The sequence below is a fragment of the Chlamydotis macqueenii genome, chromosome 10 (genome assembly GCF_036417535.1).
Source record: "Chlamydotis macqueenii isolate bChlMac1 chromosome 10, bChlMac1.mat, whole genome shotgun sequence".
NCBI classification, from domain to species: domain Eukaryota; kingdom Metazoa; phylum Chordata; class Aves; order Otidiformes; family Otididae; genus Chlamydotis; species Chlamydotis macqueenii.
In genome coordinates, this window is record NC_141565.1 from 7,470,885 (window position 1) to 7,495,315 (window position 24,431).

The 24,431-nt window shown below is 64.7% G+C and overlaps 1 protein-coding gene across 2 annotated transcripts; it reads left to right on the forward strand.

Moving 5' to 3' along the window:
• Positions 1 to 983: 983 nt before the first annotated feature.
• Positions 984 to 23,895, forward strand: SEMA3F (semaphorin 3F). Of its 2 annotated transcripts, XM_086755590.1 has the most exons (19): positions 984 to 1,120; positions 4,105 to 4,268; positions 12,393 to 12,553; positions 12,717 to 12,779; positions 13,456 to 13,575; positions 14,972 to 15,052; positions 17,173 to 17,266; positions 17,647 to 17,766; positions 18,803 to 18,942; positions 19,021 to 19,135; positions 19,319 to 19,388; positions 19,513 to 19,657; positions 19,774 to 19,996; positions 20,750 to 20,838; positions 21,174 to 21,215; positions 21,467 to 21,624; positions 21,704 to 21,771; positions 22,364 to 22,497; positions 22,585 to 23,895. In XM_086755590.1, exons 2-19 carry the CDS (start codon positions 4,157 to 4,159, stop codon positions 22,993 to 22,995), a joined length of 2,346 nt encoding a protein of 781 aa, XP_086611716.1. In that variant the 5' UTR covers positions 984 to 1,120; positions 4,105 to 4,156; the 3' UTR covers positions 22,996 to 23,895. The 2 variants fall into 2 exon arrangements, with proteins under 2 accessions (XP_086611716.1, XP_086611718.1); XM_086755592.1 differs by lacking the exon at positions 14,972 to 15,052 and having other exon boundaries at positions 985 to 1,120.
• The last annotated feature ends 536 nt before the right edge of the window (positions 23,896 to 24,431 follow it).

Below are 24,431 nucleotides of genomic sequence, written 5' to 3' on the forward strand. Positions count from 1 at the left end.
GCCTCGTTACCCAGCGTGGGAGCAGAGTAGCAGAAGGAAAGGCGGCAAATCTGGCGACGGGACCTCTGAGGCCAGGAGGGGGAAGGTCTTGTTAGGGTGGGGGGCGCAGGCCCCAGCTCCGTGGTGCTTGCCAGGGGGGTTGTACCCATAGCCGAGGAGGAGGAAGCTCCTGCATTTGCACAGCTGTGTGGAGACACCCAGCCCGGCAGGAGCGGAGCGGGGGAAACTGAGGCACATGCCTGGCATCTGAAGGGCTCCGAGGTGCCCAGCCCGGGGCAGGGAGGGCCAGGGCAGGGCTATGGGGCTCGGCCGCACGGCACCTGCGGGTTGCTGCCTTGGAGGGAAGCGTGTGGTGGCATGCAGGGGGAAGGGTGCTGGGCAGGGGTAACAGATCTGCCCTGGGCTGAGGGCTGGGGGTCATCGGGTGGGGAGTAACTGGGGTGGGGGGCGGCAGAAGGAGCGAGGTGGGGCCGGGGGAAGGAGCCCCGCTCCCTGCCCAAGGAGCTGCCGTGCGTGGGAGGCGGTTTTTCTCCGAAGCCCGAGCTCTCACAAAGCCGCCGGCTCGCCCGGGCTCGGCTCCCCGCTGCCTCCCGCCGCCCTGGGCCGCCCCCCGCCGCCCGCCTCGGCAGACAAAGGAGGGACGGCGCTTAATTTATTCGCATCCTTCCCGGGGCCGGCGGGAGGGTGGCGGAGGCGGGAGGCCAACCGAGCCGCCCGCGGCCTCGCACGGCGGGGACGCCCGCCGGTAAAACGCAACAAAAGGCCGGAGCCGGAGGTGAGCGGCGGCGGGAGCGGCGGGGCTCGAACCCGCGGCCCCAGGGGGGGGTGGGCGGGGCCGGAAGGCGGGGTTATGCAAATGACGCCCCCCCGCGGCGAGCGCTCAAGTCTGCGGCGCTCAGTGGGGGGCGGGCTGCCACCGCCCGCTGGCCCCGCCCCCCGCCCCGCCCCGCCCCGCCCCGCCCCGCCGCCGCTCCACGGGGCCGGGGCCGCGGCGGCAGTCGCGGCCGCGAGATGGCGGGGGGCCGCGGGTGCACGGCGCGGCGCTGAGCCCCGCCGCCCTCCTCACACCCGCCCCCCCCCGCCCCTTCCTTCCCCAGCCGCCGCCGAGACCCCCGCAGAGGTAAGGGCGAAGGGGGGGGGGGCCCGGCGTGGGGAGGGGGGCACCCCGAGAAAAGTTTCCGCCGCTCGGAACTCGCGTGTGTGTGTCCCACTGCAACTTGCCGGTGAAGCGGGCAGGTGAGGCGGGGGCTGAGGTGGGGAGCGATCCGGTGCTGGGACCCTTGCCCCGAGCTGGCGGAGGCACCGGGCGCTTTGCAGCCTCCCCACGACTCGCGGGGGGGCAGTGCCGGGGTGTGGGGGGCGGGGGGGTGTCCCTGTCGATACCTCTCCCTACCGGTTCTCCCCACCCCCGGGAGCCCACGGCTGCGGAGGCGCCCCCCATCCCGCTCGAAGGGAAGGGACGGAGGCTGGCAGGGAGCTCCCGGGGCGGGGGGGCTGCGGCAAGCGGGTGGGTGCCCACGGAGGGGGTAGGGAGTCACGCACCAGAGACCCCCCGGCTGCGTGGAACGGGTGACGTGGGGCAGCCGGAGCCCAGTCCCGGCGGGACCCCCACCCCGGGGGCGCGGGGAGGGAGCAGCGGCCGGGGCCGGGGGCTGTCCCCGGGGACAGGCCAGCCTTGCCGGAGGGCCGGCGGCGCAAAGTTGTGCAAAGTTATTCCCGGGCTGCCAGGGGCCGCGGCCGGCCAGTAGCGTCATTATTTTATTTTATTTTTTTTTATTATATTTTTTTTTTTCCACCCACCGGTGGCTTCGCGCCTTCGGGCGCCGTGGTCGGGAGGCTCCCCATCCTGCCTGCCTTTATTTTCCCTCCCAAAACCTTCCTGCTAAGCCAGGCTGGCTCCTGAGGCCGCGGGGATCAAGCATGCGGGCAGACCGAGCCCTCCCCGCACCCCCGAGCCCCGGGGTCTCGTCCCCCAAAGGAGCCCCCCTATTCCAGCCCGGAATCCCTTTCCCCGGTCTCCTCTCCTCGCCGGCGCTCGGTTGACCGGCCTGGGGAGGGGGGATAAAGCCGAGCGGGATTTTCATCTTTCTGCGGCAGCACCAGCGATGGCCAAACTTTAATTGCAAAAAAAAAAATAAAAATAAAAAAAAAAACCAACCCAACCCCAAGCCAGCCCGGGTGCCGGGGGGGGAGGAACGTGGCCGCTCTCCCCTGGAGTTTCCAGTTTCCCCGGAGCGCGGATGACCCTGGAAATGGAGATTTCCCGGCCAAGGTGCGCTCCAATGGGCCGTTTCCCCTTTTTGCTTCCTTGGAATTTGCCTTTCCCGGCCGGGCCCGGGTGCCCCCCCATCTCGCCGCCGGCCCTTTCCCCCCTCCTCGCCCTGCGCTGGCTGCGCTCCCCTCCTCTCCCTCTTTTCCTTTGTTTGCCATCTCGCTCCCTGTCTCTGACGCGTACGCCGCTCCATCCAAATGCAATAGTGGGATTTGCCAGAATTATTTCCTAAAGCTGCCGGGGAGAGGAGGAGGAGGGGGGGGGGGGGTGGTTTGGATGGGGTAAGGGGCGTGGGGGGTATTTAACTGCAACCCGTTGGAGTTTTGGCTGGCAGAGGAATTGGGGGCTCGGGCTGTCCCGGTCCGGCGCTGATGGGAAGGGCAGAGCCTGAGAATGGGTGGGAGAAGCGGGGGGAGGCAGCCTGGAAGGGGACCGAATGCCAGTACAATGGAGCAGAGCTGGGTGTGCGCAGGGGAGAGGGGAGCAAATCGAAATATTTCCTGACTCTAAAGGCAAGAGTGAGGGGGGGAAAAAATATTGAGCCCTGGGGAACGACGGTGCCACTGCACTCCGGGTCTTGCTCGAGGAAACCCCACTGGTGACCGTGGTGCTGCCCGTGTCCTGCTCAGGGCTGGGGCCGGTGTCGTGGGTGCTGTGTGCCCCAGGAGGGGCTGGGCAGACCACTTGAGTGGGCTGTGGGCAGAGCCTGGGAGTGCAGGGTTGCCCTCCTTGCAGCTCACCATCCCTGTCCAGGGGTGCCCTGAAGGGCTCCCAGTTGTCCACTCAGCACCCTCCCATGCACCCGTGCCCCGTGGGGCTGCGCACATCCCCCTGGGGGTGGCATGGTGGGGACCCCCCGGCACAGCGTGATGGCAGGCAGCCCCCATCTCCTTTGGCCAGGCGCTCCCTGGATGCCCGAGGCCACCCGGGTACCACAGCGCAGCGCATCCCACCCTGGGCGTGCAGCTCCCTGGGGACATGAGGGGCTTCCTACCACAGGCCTCCTTCCGAATCTTGCCCTAAGCCTCCTGGAGCTCCCCAGGAGGGTGCTTCCTCAGGCGGGGGTCCTAGGCCCGAGGGGACAGTCCCTCTCCAGGAGGGGCAGGGGGGCATGCCGTGGGCACTGCGTGCCGTGGTGGGGTGCGTGTGTGGCTTGCTGGAGGCAGCTTGGCGGGCTCTGCTCAGTGCCGGAGCCCCAGGGAGTCTAGCTGCCTGGCACACAGGCAGGGCTTTTTTTTTTTCTTTTTCTTCCTCTTTTATTTATGAAAAAAAAAAAAAAAATCCCTTTTTTTTTTTTTTTTTTTTTTGGTACGTTCTTGGAATAATGAAGTCCAGATTTCCTTCATGTTGGAAAGATTTGATCCCGGCTCTGCTCGCTGTGGCTTTGCTGGGGGCTGGGAGGAGAGGTGGGGGAAATGGGAGAGGGCTGAGGATGGGACCCCTCTGGGTGTCAGGGTGGGGGGAGCCAGGCGGCGGGGTGGGGATGCTGCAGGCTGGGGGTGGGGGGGACGCAGAGGGATGCTCCTCACCTGGGCAAAGCTCGCCGGCTTGGGTGGAAGAGTGTGCTGCAGTGGTGCTTGCCATCGAGCTCGCCTCGCCCTGCGTGTTTGGTTTGGCACGCGAGGAGGTGAGGCTGGGCACCCCCCGATTCCTGCCCCCCACCGCCCCAGCCTGTGGAGCCGGGTTCGGCAGAGCATCCCCACAGGATGCTGCCTGACCGCGGGTGATAAACAGCAGGATGAGGAGATGGTGGGGGGGCTTGTATCCACCTTGGAGGGGGGCGATGGGTGCAGCAAACTGATGTCCCTGCCCCCCTGTGCCTTCCTTGGCAGGCTCGGCCCCCCCGGAATCCCCTTGACTTCGGTGCCCAGGCTCGTGCCCACCATGCCCGTGGTGGGCGTCCTCCTCTGGGCCACTCTGCTGACTCTGGGCTGGCGGGCCGCCCACGCCAAGGACCACGGCTTGGCCACCCCCAGGGTCCAGCTCTCCTTCAAAGGTAAGAGCCCGGCAACCGCGGAAATCTCCATGGGGATCCGTATCCCAGCGCGGCTGAGCTCCCAGTCTGCCCCCAGCTCCCAGCCTGGGAGGGCTGGTAACCTGCCCAGTTCCCCCCCAGTATGCTTCCCCTCCCGGGTGGGTGGGCTGGGTGGCTCCTTCCATCTGGCGAAGCTGGGTGCCGAGATGCGGGGAGCACCCCCCCTCCAGCAGCACCCTGAGTCCAGACAGCAGCTTGACACCGCCCCGACCCCCCCAGCTGGTATTAACGCCTGGGAGCTGGCAGGGAGCCAGCTAGAGGGAAGGATGTTGGGTCAGGAGTGGGGCTGGGGGGGGGAAAGGGGCTTAACCCTTTGATACTGGGGCTTCCCGACCAACCCAGCTGGCTCTGGGAGTGGGGGGGGGGGGGTCACCCCAGGGTCAGTGTTGGGGTGCCCGTTGACGGAGGGGTTGGTCCTGAGCGCCTGCCGCAGAGATGCTGAGAGGGGGCAGGATGGGCGGGTGCAACAAGACAGGGCTCAGGGTCGCAAACCTTGAGGAGCGGGATGAAAATTTCCCCCACCGACACGGTGTATTTGGTGCCGCTGGATGGTGTATTTGGTGCCGCTGCCCGCTCGGATGCGTCCCGGCCCCGGGACACGCGTCAGGAGTGTGACAGGCACGCGGAGCCTCGTGTCTGCCTCCCCTTGGGGTCCCCGGGGCAGCGAGCCCCCGCGGGAGGGCTGGGACCGCAGCCCTGCCGTGCCTTTGACTGCCGCTCGCGTACTGAACCGAACCGGCGAGCCCGGGGTGCCGACTCACAACCAACGGTGATCGTGGCGGCTCGGGGCTGGGGGGGTTGACAGCAAACACGTCGTGGGCAGGAGGAGCTGCTGGTGCTAAAGGCTGGTCCCGGCAGGAAAAATGGCTGGTATGAAGAGGCTGGGGACAAGTCCAGGCTGGAAAGGAGCGAATGGTTCCTCACTGTGCAGCGAGTGCCGCTCTCCTCTCCGAAAGGCGGTTTCGGAGGGTTTTTGGGGCTGCCAGGGCACTTTGGCCACTGCTGTTTCCCACCCAGGGATCCATCCCTCACCCTGGCCTGGAGCATCCCTTCCTCATGTCCACAGCGAGGGGAGGCTCTGGCAGAGCCCCAGCTGGACCTGGCACCCCCCGCCCCAGCGAGGTGCGTGTGAACGCCTGTCGCAGTCCCGCAGCCACCGGCGTGCCTCGGGGAGCGGGATTAATTCCGGATGAGCATGGCTAGGCCTGCTGTGCCATGGTGTCGGGGCTGGTTTGGGGTTGTTTGTTTTCTTTTTTTTTTTTTTTGTCCCCGGCTTGGTGGAGTGGAGGTCCCTGGCTGTGCCCAGGGGACTGGGAGCGTCACCCAAGTACCCCTGTCGGGATCTTTGGTCCCTCTCCCTCTTGCCCGGGGGGGTCTGGCAGGACTCCCTCGCCCTCGGTGCCCAGGGGTGAGATTGGCGGTGGGAGAAGGGCCTGTTCATGCTTGCACACCAAAAAGAAATGCTGGCTGTGTGCCGGATCCGAGCACACCAGGATTGGGAAGGGATGCTGCTCGTCCCTTCCCTGCCTGTGCTCTGGCAGTGGCAGCGGAGCAGAATTAGCCCAGAGTCTTCCTCAACGGACAGCCGGGAGCTGCATGCCAAGCTGCCGATACGTGACTTTCCCCAGTCGATAACCTGTACATGGCCTCCTCGAAGCCATGGGGCTGCGAGACGTGGGGCGGCAGCGAAGTTTCCTGGCCAGCTCGGCCCCTTCTCTTGCTTGGGGAGCTGGGACTGGTACCCAAATCCCCGGCTCCAAATCCCCTAGAGCAGCTGAGCGGCACTGGAGCTGGGCATGGTGGGAGCCGGGCTGTGGGACACTGGTGTGATGAGTTGGGCTGGGCTCTGCCGGCAGGGCAACAGCTGTGGTACCATGCAGGACCCGGTGGCCGTTGGTGCAGGCACAGCCGGAGGGGTGCTGCCGGAGTTGGGGTGCAGATCCCCGCCAGCAGCATCCCCGGGCCAAGGCGCTGCCCGGTGGGACCGAGGTGGCCGTGGCTGCGTGCTGGCACCCGGTGGGGTGCTGGGGAAGGAGCTGTGCCGGCGGGAGCCACCGTGTCCCCCCTCCCCGCCCGGCGCCTCTCCTCGGCTGCGCTGCCTGGAGCCCCGCCAGCCCCGGGAGCGTCTCTGGGTTTGTTTGCCTTTGCTTGTTATCGCGCGCCGGAGGTTTGTCGCAGCTCCCCGGGGCCTGCGTCATCCTCTACAGAGCCCCATCGTCTCTGAGTGCTTTAAAAAAAAATTAAAAAAAAAAAATATAAAATAACGAAGCCATAGGAAAGATCTGGAGCCAAGCTCCTTCAGGTGATGGGCTGGGCAGGGCCACCCCCTGCTCCTTGCTCCCATCTCATGACCCGCGTGGTCCCTGTCCGTCTGTCCTCCCTCTCAAGGCCTTCCTGTCCCTGTGTCAGCCGGAGGAAGGTGACCAGCACGGAAAGAACAGTGCTGGGAGCGGCTCCGGCACGGCTCCCGTTTGCCAGCAGCTCTTCCCCGGTGCCGGCCAGAAATAGGGTGGATATTTTTAATCACCTCCTTGCTAACAATTCCCCCTCTCTCTCCTGTACACATCCTGCAGCCCCCTCTCCTCCGGGCCTTCCTTCGTGCTGGGGGCTTGGACACCGGAGAGGTCGGTGGTTCTCCCCCGAGGATGCAGGAGGTGATGATGATGGTGGTGATGGTGATTCATCCCTCCATGTCCTGCTCCCCATCCGGCGTGGGAAAAGCGTGCGGGAAGGAAGGGTGGGCTCTTGCCCCGCACCACCGCGGGAAGCCCTCGAGGTCAGGGCTCTCCGTGGGGCTTCAAAGGGGGAGCCGCTCCCTCCCGCCTGTGGTGACGGGAACGGCTGTGTGCTGGCTCCTCGTGGAAAAGCCACGGCAGAGGTCCAGCCGGGGGGCAGCCCTGGCCGGGTGAGAGGCAGTGCAGTTCCTGTGAGGGGAGGGAAAAAAATCGCTTTAAAAAGCATAAATCAAGTGGTGGAGGCTCCTCTTGGCTCTGCTGCCAGCTCCCTGTGCAACCTCGCTCCTGGACGCCTCGTGCCTCAGTTTCCCCTCCCGCCCCGCTGGCACCCCGGCTGGCGGTGGGGGGACATCGGCGCGCTTGATCTGGGACGGGGGCTGGCAGATGGCCGGAGGGGAGCCCGGCCAGGGGACCATGTCCCCGGGGCCGCCCCGGCGCCCTCCTAAGCTGCCGCAGCTGTGGGCACTGCTTGGAGACAGCAGGCTGGGATAAACACGGGGGGGACACGGCGGGGGGAGGGGGGGCACACGTGCGGCCAGGGCCAAGGGCTCTGGGACAGCCAGCCCTGGGAACGTGCTGGGACGTGTGGGTCAGGGAGCGTGCCGGACCCCCATCCTGCTGCCCTGACCCCTCAGAGGTGGGGGGGACGCCGCCGTCCCCTGTCCCGTGCCTGGGGGATGGGAACGCGGGGCTGAGCGCTGCCACCCCTAAGAGGATTTATCCGGCTGGGGCGGTGGGGGGCTGCGGCGGCGCCCCCCCACCCGCTGGGACCGGCTGCCGCTGGGGCTGAGCCCCCCTGGGCTCCGGCTGTGAAGCTCCGTAAGCTTCTTAACATCCCCCCTCCCAAAACCCCCACATGCAATTTCAGCCTCCCCGAAGCCAGTATCTAATAAGCTCGTTATCCCTCAAATTAAGGACGGTCTTTCTGGAGCAGCGCAGCCCTTCCTGGGGTCCTGGGGTGTGTCCCCCCCACCCCCAGCTTCAGTGCCGCTGGCCCTTGCCCGTACCACCCCCAGCCACTTCCCTCCCCCCTGCCTTTTTTGGAGCAAACGGCCTGGAAAAGGAACCGCCTTCCCGCCCAGCGCCTTGCCCTGCTCGCAGGGGCTGCGGAAAAAAAAAAACAAAACAAACAAAAAATTAAAGTAAAAATTTAAAAAGCCCCAAAGACAGCGAGTGGGGACCCCTCAGCTCAGCCCTTTGCTTTTGTGGGGATTAAAGTGTTTTTTTTCCCGAAGCCGGGCTCCTTCCCACGGGGGTTTTCCTGACACCGGAGCATCCCCTGGCCCAGCTCTGCCGTGGGGACCGGGGTCACTGCAGCCCAGTGACGCTTGGTGGGGACGGGGTCCCCCCTGCCAGTGATGCTCGCGGGACACGTCCGCCTGCAAGCGCTTCAGGCAGCCTCGCCGGGGGATGAATCAGCGGTTTTGGCTGAAAAAATGTGGGTTTTTCTTTCTTTTTTTTTTTTGTTTTTCTGGCCTGCACCCAACCAGCCGGGCGGCGATGGCGGCAGGGGGGGATCACCAGGCCGGCCCCGCTTTTATCCCGAGGGATTTGACCCGTGTGGCCGTGGCACCTGTCCCCTGCCGCGGGGGCTGGGTGCCAGCGCGGGGCGATGCTTGCGGGGGGCATGGAGCTGGTTGAGGGTGGAAGGCGGAGAGGGGGAACCGGAGCCATTTCATCTCCCGAGCCCTGGCAAGGCGGCTTTGGTTTCCTCCCACCTGTGAATCGGTTAAATGGGAAAAGAGCTTGGCTGGGGGCCACGGAAACTCTCTTATTACATGTAATTAGCTTAATTGCATCATAAATAACCCATCAAGGGGTAGCGGAGTGACGCTCAAACAAATAAGCAATTCTGCTTTCATCGGGCGACCCACCCAGCTCTTTGATCGGCCCCGATAACAACAAACGCTGCGAACACGCGAGGGGACGCATCCAGGCCCCCGTCCCTCTCCCACCATGGCTCCTCGTCCCTCCCCACCTGGTGCCCAGAAAGCTGCATCCCACATTCCAAGCAGGGAAAAATCGGGAAGGCGCATCCTCAAAATTTGAGATGCCCTTTAAATTTGTGAGGGATAAATGGCTCCGTGCTGGAGCCGGGATTTATCCCTGCTGGGCAGAGCTCCCGTGGGATCAGCGCTGGGCTTCTCCATCGGCATTTGGAATGGATTCATTCGCCCCCGTGGAAGGAAAGGGCTCCCGAAAGGCACTGCCGCTGCCAGCTGGGGGGAGAGCAGTTATTGAATATAAACACGCCGTGTAATTTACATGCTAATTATGTTGAATGTGCTACAAGCCCGTAATTAGAAACTAATTAGGTGAGAGCGCCTGTAATTTGTTTCGGGGGTGCAGCGATGGTGCACCTGGGGAGGTGACCAGCTTGGCTCCTAATGGCATTGACTCTTCATGCTGCTGCCCTGGTGATGTGTAGGGGGGGTCAGGGGGATTTGGGGGGCCGGGGTGGGGTGAGGTGAGCAGCTCCCCAGGATGCTTGGTTTATCAGGGACCCCAAAATCTCACCCTTGCTTTGGAGATCGGCACCGGTGGCTGTGCCGACAGGCGATGGGAAGGGAGCACTCATCCCTGTCCGATGGGATGGTGGTGGCCAGCGAGGACGGAGGCGTGGGCAGCTGCTGGAGCTTTAAATTCCACCTGAATTTTGGTTTATGGGGGAATTTGGCTTTGCGGAGCGTGTAATGGGGCTGCGCTGCTCGCCGCCGACGTGGGCAGAGCCGAGCATCGCCCTGCGTCGCCAGCCAAGGATCTGGCGGCGGGTTCCTGGCTGCCGGCATCGCTCGAAGGCGCGGGGTAATTAAATCTCAGCACCCAAGGCCACCAAACGATGTTGGGGAGGTGAGTCCCGGGGGTGGGCTCAGGGGGTACTCGGCTGGATGCTGCAAGGGGACGGTCCCCAGGGAGGCCACCCTGGCTGTGACGCCGAGTGGCTCCCGGCTCTGGCGCTGGGCAATTAAAACGGGATTAGGCTCTGGGCCAGCCAGCCAAGCTTTGCCGGTGCCTGGGCTGGCGGCGGGGATGCAGGAGGGAATATGCTCATCAGGGCGCGTCCGCTAACGAGCCAGCTTCTCTGGCACTGAGCGGAGCCCCCGGCTCCACTCTGTCCCCAGGGACCCCCTGTGGCTGCTGGGGGCAGGTTTGGGGGCACAGGGGCAGGTTTGGGGATGTGGGGGCGAGGGATTAGGTATGGAGGGCGGGGTGGTGGCATTTCGGGAGGTCAGAGGTTGGGGCAGGGGCTCGCCCGCCTCTCCGTCCTCTTTGGAGAGGGCGTCACGGGGCAGCGGGTCTGTCACCGCCCTGCTTTGGGGGTGTCCCCTCTGATCGCTGGGGCGTGGTGGGCTGAATGGGGCCCTCAGCGGGGGCCCGGGGCCCTTTGTGCTGCTGGTCCTGTCCCCTGGCCTCCCGTCCTGCTGGATGTGGGATATTTGGGACCTTTGCTGGCACGGGACCCTCCGCCACCACTGCCTGGTCCCAGCTGGAAGAGGAGGGCGAGGAAGGGAGCAGGTCCCCTGGGGAGGTTGGCGATAGTGTCCCCGGCCAGGCAGCGATGGCAGATGCGGGACTGTCCTGGCGTGGGGGCCCTGCTCAGTTTAAGTGCCATCCCCGACCCTGCCTGCACCCAGGTTCCCTCTGCCCTAAGGAGGGTGGACGGGCATGCAGTTCTGGTGCCAGCAGCGGGTCCCCGGTGTGGGGAACAGCTTGTCCTGCTCTGCCCACGTTGCGATGCTGTCAGAGCCACCCTGCCCTTTCCTGGCTCCGAGCCCCGGCCCCCACCCACACCAGCATCCCTCCCCCCACAAATTCGTCCCGTGCACCATGAGACAGGCTGGGGACACTATGGGTGTTGAGCGAGCCAGCACTGGCAACAGGGAGCATCTGGAGCCCAGATGGGGCAGGCGGGAGGAGGAGCGTGCCGTGGGGTGAGTGGGCAGGCCCCTCAGCCCCCCAGCCTTTGCACTGTGCCACCCCACCTCTGCCGTGGCGGGGGCACCGAACCGCCAGCCCGTCTGTGTGCCCACCGTGGTCGTCCCATCCCAAAGAGAACAGACCCCAGGGTGGGAAGGGACCTCGGGGACACCCGTGGGACATCGCCAGCCCCTCATGGGGCTGGGAGGCGAGAGGTCAGGGACGTCTGCAGATGCTTGGCATCCCAGCTGGGAACAGCCGCTGGCCGCTGGAGCGCTGCCCGGCCCTGCCTGGAAGCCGACGTGCTCCTTCCCGCTGCCGACCTGGGGGTCCTGGCGCTGTTCCTGCCTGGGATCGGGGAGGGGGTCCCCAGGGGGCTGCCTCCAGCACCTGGCGTCTGCATAGGGCACACCTCTCCATGGAGGGACAAACCATGGGTGGGGAGGCTCCTGGGGCCGGTGTCCCATGGGGTGGCACCTCCAAGGGGGACAGTGTCTGGAGCAGATGACATCCCATGCAGGGGGCATCCGATGGCTGGAAGTGGCATCCAAAGGGGATGACGCATCCAAGGGGAGTGACATCTCCAAAGCAGGTGACATCTGAGGCAGATAATGTTCCATAGAGCAGCCAACTGATGACTGTTGGTGGCATCCAGAGAGAGTGGCATCTCCAAAGGGGGTGGCATCTGGGCAGATATTATCCCGTGGGGCTGGCATCCAATGGCTGTTGGTGGCATCTCAAAAGGGGATGGCATCCAGGGCAGACAATGTCCCATGGGGGTAGGGTCCTCTGTCTCGCTCGTGCTCTGGCTCCTGCCACATGGTCCTTGGCACCGGCCCACATCATCTGCAGCACTTCTGCCTTCCATCTGGCTGCCTCATTGCACTTGTGAATATTCATGACCCTCATTATCCTCTTTCACTCGTTGCTCCCACACTCAGGCTAAAAATAACTCCTCAAGGGGGGATGGGGTGCACGGGGTGGGGGAGAGGCTCATTGCCTCTCTGGGAGATGGCTCCTGGGGGTCCCAGGTCCTCCATCTGAGGAGCCGGTGGCCTGGCTGGGACCTGGGGACACTGGTGCAGGGGGACCAGAGCAGAAGAGGGACAATGCTGAAGATTTTGGGAGCTGCAGGCTCTTGGCAAGGGTGCTGGGGAGCCACCCCCTTCCTGCCTCATCTCAGTGGGGTGCTGTGTCTTGTGAGGCCAGGTCCTGCTGCCCCCTCCCCTGGCCACCCATGGTTGTCCCAACTGGCCATCTCCCATTACCCCATGTCCTGTGTAGAGGTGGCAGTTTTCCATGGGCTGGAAGGTGTCCACCTCCTTTCACAGGAGGTCCTCCAGCTGGGACCAGGCTTGGACTCAGGGGCGGGGGGGCACTGGGGAAAGTGGGGGTCCCCAGGGTGCTGATGCCTCCCCCTTTGCCCCCGCAGAGCTGAAGGCGACGGGCACGGCGCACTTCTTCAACTTCCTCCTCAACTCCACCGACTACCGCATCCTGCTGAAAGATGAGGACCACGACCGCATGTATGTGGGCAGCAAGGACTACGTCCTCTCACTGGACCTCCACGACATCAACCGCGAGCCCCTCATTGTAAGCTGCCGTTCCAGGGCATGGGTGGAAGGGGGGAAACTGCGCAGCCGGGGGAGTCGTTTCAGCTGCTGGGGCAAGAGCTCAATGGTCGTTGCTGGTACTGGTGGGGAAGAGGTGGGGCTGGGTGGGAACCCTCATCTCCCCTGGGCTGGTGTCTCCGCAGATCCACTGGCCTGCGTCCCAGCAGAGGATTGAGGAGTGCATCCTGTCGGGCAAGAACAGCAACGTGAGTGGCCACCATGAACCCCTTTCGGGTAGCAGTGGGTGGGTTGGTGACCAGCACTGGAGGGGAGTTCATGTCCTCATCTCTTACCCTGGAAAAGCCATCCCCAGGTCCCCTGTAGCTTGGCAGCATCTGCAGCCATGCCAGGATGGGGTGGCACTCTGAGGTGTTGTGTTGTCCTGCCACCGCTTCTGTCCCAGCCATGCAGGTCCTGGAGAGCTTCATGGGCAAGCAGCAAGCTCCCCGCACTGGTTCCTCCCACCAGCCAGGGCTGGATCCTCCACTGTGCCAGCTCATGGCCCATGCCAACCCCTGACCCAAGCCAACCCGTGGTTCCATGCCAACTCATTATCCATGACAAACCTTGACCCGTGCCACTCCATGACCTATACCAGTCCATGACCCATGGCACCCCATGGCTCCATACCAACCCATGACCACGCCAACCTGTGGCCCCACCCCAGCCCGTGGCCCCATACCATGTGCTATGCCAGCCCATGCCCCATGCCAGCCTCCCACCTTCCTGGCCCCGACCTGCTTTCTCCCTTCCCCAGCTCCTACCCCATGCCAGGGGGCTGGACCTCGTGGTGCCCGCCCCACCGTGGGTGCTGGCAGGCGGTGGGAAGGGGGATTCCCTGTCCCCTTGCTGGATCTGGCATCCCCCTCCTCTGCTTCCCAGGGGGAGTGCGGCAACTTCATCCGCCTGATCCAGCCCTGGAACCGGACCCACCTCTACGTGTGCGGCACTGGTGCCTACAACCCCATCTGCGCCTTTGTCAACCGCGGGCGCAAAGCCCAGGTGAGGGGCGGGAGGGACGGAGTCGGGGTGAAGAGCCGGCGCCTGGCTTAGCCGTGCCGGCACTGTGGGATTGCAGCGGGGTGCGGGAGGGCGGCATGGCACGGCTTGGCTCTGCCGGCTGGTGCCAGGAGGTTTTGGGGGGCAGAGGGCTGGAGGGGCAGCGGCAGGCTGGGGGACGGTCGTGGCTAACTGTGCCACGCTGCCGAGTGGGGCCGAGCCATCTCCGCAGACCAAGGACTTCTCTTCATGCTGGAACGGGGCCGCCCTGGCTGGACCCCAACGCTGGCTTTTGTGCAACGTGCCCTCCCGCCCCACCGACCGCAGCCGCCACTGGATGTCCCCCAGGGTGAGGGACGCGTCCTCTCCTGGCTTCCCACCCGCCGCTGGGCCACCGAGCCCCTTGCCACGGATGCGGAGGACGCCCGGCGCCACGCCAACGCCAGCGTTGCACAGGGAGGACCTTGACAGGGGCCACGCTGGTGCGTGCGGCTGTGCCGGGGGTGTCCCTGGAGGGATGTTACTCGGTCTCGATGACCATGGCGTGCAGCAAGAGGCTGGTGTCAAAGCCACCAGGCTGGATGTGGCAGGTGGAGGAGCACTTTCAGGACGGCCTGGGAGGGAGCTGATCTCTGCGAGTTGCGGCGTGGGCGACCCTGAGCCCTGCGAAGTGTCTGTCTGTCCCTTCTGCGCTGCGGTGGCAGGTCCTGGGCTGTGTCCTCTGCCATGGTCGGAGCGAGCTGGGCGCCGCCAGCCCAAGCTGAGGGAGGAGCACGGTGCTGGATGTGGAGGACGGGCATCTCTCCCAGTGCCCCTCAAGGCTGACATGGGCACTGGGCCACACCGGAGTGGGACTGGACCGGTACTGGATTAGGACCAGACTGGGCAGTGGCAGCGTTTGAGGAGGAGTAGGGTGCCGGCGCGATTGAGGGCAGCATTATGTGTCTTTTCTGGCAAAGCCTGTGGTGGTGCGGCAGGGGCAGGGGTCCCAGTGACCCCCGCAATGCCCATAGCTTCCCCCGTGCTGCAGCTGGGCACCAGGGTGTCGCTCCTCTGCATGGGGCGCTGCCAGCCGGGTGGCAGGTGCCAGCGTTGTGTCCCCGGGCGTGAGCCCAACCTGGCTGGCTGCGGGCAGCCGCCTCTGTCACCTCTCCTGCCCCGCGCCAGGGCACCCCGGATCTGCGGGAGAGAGCGGGATCCGTTCCGGAGAAGCTCCTGCTGGACGCCAGCTCAGCCTGGAGCATCCGGAGACCTCTGCCGGTGCCACCCCGAGGGACCGCGGCTCTGCTGCTCCATCGGCACCTGTCACCCCAGCTCTTGGGGTCCCCCCACCCGCCCCCGCCCGGGGGGCCCTTCCCGCACACTGGCGCTAATTCTCTGCCCTGCTCCTTTTCCCCAGGGGTTTCCGCTGAGCCAGCCGGGAGGCCGGGAAAGCAGATTCGCCGACAGCCCCCTCAGCCCAAGACCAGCACAAAGCAAGGTGGGAACCGGTCTGGGAGCCCGCCGCAGCCGTGCCCACCTCTCCCCTGGGCCACACCAGAGCCGCGGGCTCCTTCTCCTTCCCACCAGCATGCTCTGACCCCTGGGCTGGGTGCCCCATGCCATGGGCATCCCTGCCCTCTCCTTCCCTCGGCACAGCATCCTCCGGCCGCTGGCCTGGCGTCTCTGCTCTCCTTCTCTCACTAACTTCTTCCTCCCGGGCCACACACGGGTCCCTCGTGGGGGACACTGTCAGGGACGGCGGCTCTCCCCGCTGCCACCGGCTTTGCCTGGCTCCGGGCTCGCTGTGTCCTTTGGAAGTGGGGCCAAGTGTCGGCAGAGCCACGGGAGCTGGGATGGTTGAGGGGAGGATGTTAAGGCAATCTGCAGAAGGTTTTGGTAGGGTCTACAAAAACATCGCTGAGCAGCCGCTTCGCCCTGCCCCGAGAGGTGCTTGGTCATCCCAGCGGGCTCAGGGGAGCGATGGCGTCCCCAGCTTCTGGGCACACTCAGTGTCCAGCCCGCCCTGACAGTATCACCCCCCGAGCCTCTCCCCTCCGGACTAACGTGGGTCAGTGCACGGGCTGGGGAGCACGTGGGGCGCGGGCACCCTGCGGCAGCCCGGGGCTCCCCCCTGCCCGCCCCCCTGGCCCCTCCACTCCAAGGGCGGGTGGCAGTGGGGCAGAGGACAATGCTCGGCCGCCAGCATCTCACCAGCTGTGGGCAACGCCTGCTGCTGACATCCCCAATGCCAGCTGGGGACACGCTGTTGCCATTTCGGGCCCCTTGAGCCCCTCTGGTTCCTTCTTCCCTGCAGGATCGGGCCCCAGCTTCCGCAGGGAGAACCTCCCTGTGCCCCGGGCCGGGGCTCCCTGGGGGCTGTGGCACCTGCTTTCCAGCAGCTCCAATGCATTTCCGGACGCGTTAGCCAAACGGGCTCGTGGATTGCCCGACCGGGAGGGTGAGGCGGTCCGGCCGGAGCCAGGGCTGTGCAGGAGAGCCAGGTTGTCCCTGCGAAGGGTCTGCCCAGCTCGGGAGCGGGACCAGCTCCGGGCAGAGGCGTTTGTGATGGTGACGGTGGCGCAGGCACGGTGCGGCGATGGGGGTGGCAGAAGCGCGGTCGTGCCCGTCTCTGGGGCTGGGGTGTCCTGGGAGGAGCTGGCCTGAGCAAACCCCCCAGTGGGAGATGTGCACGGTGAGCATCCCGGCTCCCCAGCCGCTCCGGACCTTCCCAGCGCCGGGTGCTCTGCCAGGACCCTGCCTGCCTCTCAGTAGAGGGTGGCCATCACCACATCCATCACTGCTGCATCAAAGCCAGGGCATGGGGCCACCGGGCAGCTCCGCCAGCCCGATTTGTTTGCCTGAGGTCCCCCCCATGGGTGCTGCCATACTCTTACTTCATCCTGGGGGTCCGTACACCGGGGGTGAGGGGTGACCCAGCTGGGCCAGCCTGGCCCTGCCTGCCCCCAGCTGGCACCGGTGGAGGATTTTGCGTGCGTCTCTGGAGGCGGCGTGGGTCTTGCCCTGGCTGGGGACGCGTGACGGTGCTGGCGATGGCCGTGGGGAAGGCAGAGGCAATGGTGTGGAGATGGCTCCTAACAGCGTGGGGGAAAATCCCCCAGAGCGGGTACAGCGTCTCACCATGAAGCTACCCCGGAGGTGCCCACTGGAAATGGGTCCTGGCAAGAGGAGCACGACAGGTCCAGCTGCCGCGCAGTGCCGCTGGCCAAACCCCACCTGCCAAAGCTGCTGGAGCTGCGTGACCTGGAGCCAACCAAGCGGCGAAGTACGGCACAGCCAGCCGGGGCGGAGAGGCGGCTGGAGGGAGATGCTTGCCCAGAAGTGGACCTGGGGGCTGGATGCCCCATTTCAACCTGGTGGCTCAGACAAGTCTCCAAGTGGTGGAGGGCACGGAGAAGCACCCAGCAATGTCAGAGGAGTAGTTCACGAGGGCTTCAGCTTCTCAGGAGACCTGCAGACCCCTGCTGTGGTCCATCTGCATTCGTCCTCGCTGCTGGGCTCCATCCGGAGAAGGCTGCCGCTCCTGGTGGGCTTTGGAAGGTGCCACGGGGATGGAGGGGTGAAAGTCTAACCAGCTCCTCCGTTTGCTTCCTTCTCCAGGATTATATCTTTTACTTGGAGCCAGACAAACTGGAGTCAGGCAAGGGAAAGTGTTCGTATGACCCCAAAGTGGACACCGTCTCTGCGTTAATAAGTGAGTCCAGGGCTGGTGCTGCCTGCATTGGGCAGAGGGAACATGCAGGCAAGGTGGGACAGCTGCTCCCACCACCTTCTTGCGTTACCCAAATCTTCCCTACGAGTCAGGTTCCTGCCCCTGTCACGCCTGCCCATTCCAGATGCAGATGGCCGGGCACCCAGGATGCCTGGTCCTTGAGCACTTGGCCCAGTGGAGGTGGAGGTCCTTGTTACACACCAGCGCCAACCTCTCGAGCTCTCTGAGATGGCCACAGGCAGTGGCCCTTGGTTCCCTGGTGGCTGCTGGCCAGGGCTGGGGCTGGATGGAGCCTGGGGAAATGGGAGGAGGTAGGTGGATGGGACTCGATGGGGTCCCCGGCTGATGTCTGCCCTCCGCAGATGAAGAACTCTACGCTGGCGTCTACATTGACTTCATGGGCACGGACGCAGCCATCTTCCGCACCATGGGCAAGCAGACGGCCATGAGGACAGACCAGTACAATTCACGATGGCTCAATGGTGAGTTCAGGCATCATTGGCCCAGGTTCTCTGGGGACCCCATAGCTCCAGCCCTAGAGATGAGACACTTTGTGTCATACTGCGTCCTTCTCCGAGGACAGAGGCAGTAGCCATCATGGGTGGAGGTGTGGGATGGGTGGATGGATGAATAGACAGATGATGGATGGATGGGTGGATGGATGGATTGATGGTTGATGGATGGGTGGAGGGATGGGTGGACATATGATGGATGGACAGATAATGGATGGATGAGAGGATGGATGGATGGATTGGTAGATGGTGAATGGATGGATGATGGATGGATAAATGGATGGATGATGAATGGATGGCTGGATGGATGGAAATCTAGGCAGAAGAGCAGAGGGATAGCTGTGTGGGGCATGGTGACAGACATGCTGGAGGCTTTGCTGGGCAGTGGGAGCAGCCAGCTGGTGAGGGATAGGGCTCGCTCTGCCAGAGTCTGTGCATGGGTTACTGCAGGGCTGAGATGTCAACCATGTCGCCTGCAATCAGTGACCCCAAGCGCTCATCCTGCCCCCTCGGAGCACCCCTGCCTGCGGGGCGACAGCTGAGTAAACAGAGCAGAGCAGATGGGCTGATCCTGCCGGGCCAGGGAGCCGGTGGGACGGTAACCTGAAGAGGGGGAGCTGTCAGCACAGGCTGGGCACTGGCTGATGGATGGTGGGGAGAAGCTTCCTGAGAAGCTTCCAGGCTATGTGGTTCCTCCCCGGGGGGGAAGACCAGTTCCCACCACCCTGCTCATAGAGCTACTAGAGCCCTCCATCCCGTGGACCTCAGGGATGCTCCAAGAGACCTCAGGGATGATCGGAGCCCCTTCCAGAGCACCAGTGGCCACCAGAGAGACCCAGTTGCTCAGCCCACCTCTGCAGCTCTGGTCCAGATCCAGCTCTTGCCCTGCGACCATAGCAGTGCTTTTCCAGGAGTGGGATGATGCCGGAGGAGAGGGAGGGGCTCAGCATCCCACTGCATCACGGGGCAGGAGTGCCACTGTGCTGATGGTGCCATCCCCTTCCAGACCCGGCGTTCGTCCGCGCCCAGCTCATCCCCGACAGCAGCGAGAGGAACGACGACAAGCTCTACTTCTTCTTCCGAGAGAAGTCGGCCGATGCCCCGCTGAGCCCTGGGGTCTACTCCCGCATCGGGCGCATCTGCCTGGTAGGTGGAGCGGCAGGCAGGCAGGGAGGGAAGGCAGTGGGGCAGGCGGGGCTGAGCGCAGGGGTCTCTCCATTGCAGAACGATGACGGGGGCCACTGCTGCCTTGTGAACAAGTGGAGTACCTTCCTGAAAGCCCGGCTTGTCTGCTCCGTGCCGGGACCCGATGGGATTGAAACACACTTCGACGAGCTCCGTGAGTGGGCAAGGAGGGGGACGGGGGCCTGAGAGGCACCCTGAGGAGGGCTGGGGACTCCCTTGCTGCTCCCCATCTCTCACTTCTCCCACGTGGAGCTTCTCTCCCCCCTGCCCCAGCGTCCCTGGGCATGAGGGGGGTCCCGCCTTCCCCATGGTGACACCCCCATCTTTCTATTCCAAGAGGACGTCTTCATCCAGCAGACTCAGGACACCAAGAACCCTGTTATCTACGCCGTGTTCTCCGCTTCGGGGTGAGTGCTGACCCTCCTGGCATGGAGCAGCAGAGGGGGAATCCTAAGCTGCGTGGGGGTCCCGGTGATGCCATGGTGGCGGGCTGTGCCAAGCCAGAGGGTGGCAGCAGGTCCTTCCTCCCAGGTCAGTCTTCAAAGGCTCTGCTGTCTGCGTCTACTCCATGGCCGACATACGCATGGTCTTCAACGGGCCCTTCGCGCACAAGGAGGGACCCAACTACCAGTGGATGCCCTACACGGGCAAAATGCCCTACCCCCGGCCGGGCACCGTAAGTACCCCCTGGGCACACGCAGGGAGGTGAGCTGGTGCCTGCTGGGCAGCTGGCACCCTTGGACCTGTGCTTGGATACTGGGTCACCAAGCGCTGGTGACGTTTGTGCCACAGTGCCCTGGAGGGACCTTCACCCCGTCCATGAAGTCGACCAAGGACTACCCTGACGAAGTGATCAACTTCATGCGCGCGCACCCACTGATGTACCACGCCGTCTACCCCACCCACCGCCAGCCGCTGGTGGTCCGCACCAACGTCAACTACCGCTTCACCACCGTGGCCATCGACCAGGTGGACGCGGCAGACGGGCGCTATGAGGTGCTTTTCCTGGGCACAGGTACCCACGCCGCGCACCGCGGGGAACGCAGCATGCTCCGGCGCGGCCCCGGAGGGCACGGGCACCACCAGGGCTGGCCAGAGCACGGTGCCCTCCACCACGCTGGAGCGGGGCGAGGGGCTGAGACCACCCCTCAGATCCCTGCCGCTCCTCAAGGCTCCAGCCTGGTCCTTCCCCTGCCCCGGTGCCCATCCCATGGACCCCACCATCAAGCCTGGTCCTTCTCCTAGCCTAGTTCTCATCCCTGAAGCCAGCAATCCAGCATGATACCTCCCATCCTCCCATGCCACTGTTCAGCCTGGTCCTCTCCCTGCCCCAGTGCCCATCCCAGGGGCCCCACCATCCTGCCTCGTCCTTTCCTGACCCTGGTGCCCATCCTACAGGCTCTGCGATCCAGCCTCGTGCTTCCCATTGCCCAGCCTAAGCCCACCATCATGCAGCCTCGTGCTTCCCCTGCCCAATTGCCCATCCAAGAGGCAGCAGCATCTCACCCTATCCTTCCCCTGCCCCAGTGCCTGTCCGCAGCTGCTGTCCCCTCCCTGCCCTGGGTGGTGACAGTCCCTGGCCACGGGCAGTGAGCTGAGCTGGTATGCCGCACCCCAGGCACAGCTGCCCACTGGCAGGAAAGAGATGGGGATGGTCTTGAGAGAGTTCTTCCTCCCCCAGCCCCAGCAGGGACCCCCCTTCCCAGGAGGGGAGGGCATAGGTGCCCAGGGGTGGCACTGAGTGCCTGGGCACCACCATGTCTTGCAGATCGGGGCACCGTGCAGAAGGTCATCGTGCTCCCTCGGGACGACATGGAGACGGAGGAGCTCATGCTGGAGGAGATTGAGGTGTTCAAGGTAAGTGTTGTCCTGTCCTCCACCCTCCACTGAGTGTCCTTGATCCAGCCAGCCGGCCAGCCCCTTGGGATGTCAACCAGCCCCTTGGGACACCAGCCAGCCCCTTGGGTTATCAGCCAACCCTTGGGACATCAACCAGCCCCTCAGGACACCAGCCAGCCCCTTGGCCGGCTCTGGAGGGACCCCAAGCATTGGTCCTCCTGCCTGCTGCCCCCTCACAGCTCCCCCTGCCTGCCCCAGCTGCTTGGGGGGGGGGTCTGTGGTGCCCACCCCGGGGCTGCAGCGTCAGGCCAGCCGGTTTCCCCTCCATCTCCTTCGCTCCTGCTCCCATCTAGGTGCCGGCACCCATCAAGACGATGACCATCTCCTCCAAGAGGGTGAGTCCTGGCGCATGGCAGGGGGCTGGGCAGATCCTGTCACGGGCCTGGCCACGGCACTGCCCGGCGTCACCGCAGCACCAGAGCGGGAGGCAGGCGGGTGGCCGCAGGGCGAGCTGGCTCCGGTGGCCCCGGGTAGCTGTAGTGTCTCAGCTGGTCCCAGTACCAGGAGGCTGCAGCTCATTCTTGGGGGGTCCTTGCAGGTGGGGACGGGGTGACATCTCACCCTGTCCTCTTTGTTCCCCCAACAGCAACAGCTGTACGTGTCCTCGGCTGTAGGCGTGACCCATCTGGCCCTGCACCGCTGCGACGTGTACGGGGAAGCCTGCGCCGACTGCTGCCTGGCCCGGGACCCCTACTGTGCCTGGGACGGCAGCGCCTGCACCCGCTACTCCACCTCCTCCAAGAGGTACGGGGGGGCCAGGGGAGAGTGGCAGGGGTGGACCCCCCACCCCAGGCTCCCCCATCCACCTCCTGCCTCCCCACAGGCGGAGCCGGCGACAGGACGTCCGGCACGGCAACCCCATCCGGCAGTGCCGAGGCTACAACTCCAACGGTGAGTGTGGGGCACAGCCCCACAGCACGGGATGTGATGAGGGCTGGGGGCAGGAGGGTGTGGGCCGTGGCCTTGGGTGGATGGATGCCTTGGGGGGTTGATGGTTGTGTGGGTGGCTATATGGAAAAGAGGGTAGGGATGGAGGGATGGATGGAGACATGGGGAGGAAGATGAGCATGGATGGGTACATTGAGGAGCAGGATGAACACAGATGGGCAGATGGATGCACTGAGGATGGATTGGGGAGGAGAATGAGCAGATTGGATGGGTGGATGGATGGATGGATGGATGGCTGATACAGTGGAGGAAGGACAACCCCAAATTGCTGGGTGTGTAGATGAATTGATGGATGGATGAATGGATGGACACTTCAGAGGAAGATCAACATGAGTGGGTGGCTGGGTGGATGGACGGACAGACGAAGATCCTTGTGGAAGCATGGCTACACCCGAGGAGGAGCAGACTTGCTGGGTGGCTGGGGAGCAGGCAGACCCGTGGCTGGAGGTGGACAGGAGCTCTGGTCAGGAGGGCGGCGGGGCAGAGAACGCCGAGGCGCGCGCGTGACCCGGCTGCCCGTGGCCCACCTCTGTAGCTAACAAGAACACGGTGGAGGCCGTGCAGTACGGGGTGGAGGGCAGCACCGCCTTCCTGGAGTGCCAGCCCCGCTCGCCCCAGGCCAGCATCAAGTGGCTGCTGCAGAAGGACAACAGCGACCGGCGGAAAGAGGTAGGGCAGGGGGCTGTACCGAGGGTGCCAGGAGTGCCGGGGGTGCCGGGCACCCGCCGGCTGAGCTGTGCCGCCTCTCCCCACCAGCTGCGGGTGGAGGGCCGGGTGCTGCGGACGGAGCAGGGCTTGCTGCTGCGTGCCCTCCAGCTCGCTGACAGCGGCCTCTACTCCTGCACCGCCACCGAGAACAACTTCAAGCACACGGTGACCAAGGTGCAGCTCCGCGTCCTCAGCAGCCGTGCCGTCCACGCCGTGCTGGTGCAGGCGGAGACCCCCCCCGGCCTGCCGGGTGCCCCCACTCCCCGCTACCAGGACCTGCTGCAGCTCCTCACCCAGCCCGAAATGGGACTCCTGGACCAGTACTGCCAGGGCTACTGGCGGCACACGGCTGCCAGCCCCCCCCAGCCACTGGCTGGCCTCAAAGCCAAGGAGCAGCAGGACCAGAAGAAGCCTCGAAACCGCCGGAATCACCAGCCAGAGACCTACGGGCATACATGAAACCGTCATCAGGGACTTTGCTAGCACAGTGGTCTATTTTTCCCCCCTTTTAATATTAAAAATATCTATAAATAAATAAATATATATATATATACATCCACGCACACACACACGCAGACACACGCGCCCCCCCGCCCCCTCCAGGAGATGGTATTTATTTGTAGGGTGTATACAGTCATTGGGGCCATGCGACCCTCGGCTCCCGGCCCCAGGGAGGAGCAGGGACCCCCAGGGTGGCCGCAGCCAGCATCGCTGTCTTCCCCCCCACCCCAGGACCTCAGGATCCTGGTGTGTGGGGACCACTGGGTACCACGGCCACCATCTCCCTGCAGCTGGGGCACAGCACTGGGGCTGGAAGTGCCAGATCCCAGTGTGGGAGAGAGTGATGACTTTGGGAGGGGGACAAACTCCGGCCAGGAGGGATGAGGCAGGGAGAGAGGTGGCACCAGACAAGGTCAGCCCTCCACAGCCTGGACACGGCCCTCACAGCTGCGTGCCTCAGTTTCCCCACCCAGTTATTGAGGAGTAAGCAGTCTCCGCAGACCACCAGGCAAGCCTAGGAGAAGGAGGCTGCGGGGGCCACGGTATGCAGCCCCATCCCCCCCCGCCCCAGGGACTTGGCAGCGGGGAGACAGGACCCTTGAGACACGCCCCAGATGTCCAGGCCACGGTGGGAGCTTGGCTGGGGACTTTGGGAGGGGTTTTGCCAGGGTAAAACCTTGGGCAGCCCGTGGGCGTTTGGGGCACCCAGCCCATCAGCCGCCCCCTTGGGGCACCCCGGCAGATTTGAGGGGTGTTGTAAATAGTTGTACATGGGGAGCACAGGGGTAGGCGGGGCCAAGCAAGTGCCCCCCGCCAGAGCTGGTGGCACCCCCAAATAAACACTGACTTTGGGACGGACGCGGGCGCCTGTGTGTGCTCTGTTGGGGACAGCGAGCGGGCAGCCGGGGGCTGTGCTGGCGCCTGGCCCCACCACATCATCCCCTTAACTCTGCCCCTGGGCCCTGCGGGGATGCGGAGGGCTGGGCTGGAGGCAGGCAGGCGGGCCAGGGAGCAATGGGAGAGCACTGGGAGCACTGGGAAAACACTGGGATGCAGAGCGTACTGGATGCTGGGCAGGATGGGGGGCACGGGGAGATAGCAGTACTGGGTGGTACCTTCTGGGTGTTAGGGGTACACTGGGGGTACAGTGGGCTGGGCTAGCAGCCAGTACTGGGTGCTACTGAAGGCACTGGGAGCACTGGGGAAAGTACTAGAGCACTAGGATTTGGTATTGGGAGCCGGTACTTGCTAGTATTGGAGGCGGACGGGGGGACTCTACAGGGGCACTAGGTGGGGTGGTGGCTGATACTGGACTGGGGACACTCTGGTCGGTACTGGGGGCAATGGGGGTGGTACCAGGCCCCTCTGGGCAATCCCGAGAGGCGCTGGGGTTG

Bases quoted from the DNA above. Each gene is read 5' to 3' on its own strand.
- SEMA3F (XM_086755590.1), top strand. From the start codon at position 4,157: ATGCCCGTGGTGGGCGTCCTCCTCTGGGCCACTCTGCTGACTCTGGGC. The intron at 19,136-19,318 runs GTGAGTGGGCAA...TTCTATTCCAAG, and splicing joins AACACACTTCGACGAGCTCC to AGGACGTCTTCATCCAGCAG. The intron at 19,658-19,773 runs GTAAGTACCCCC...TTTGTGCCACAG, and splicing joins CCTACCCCCGGCCGGGCACC to TGCCCTGGAGGGACCTTCAC.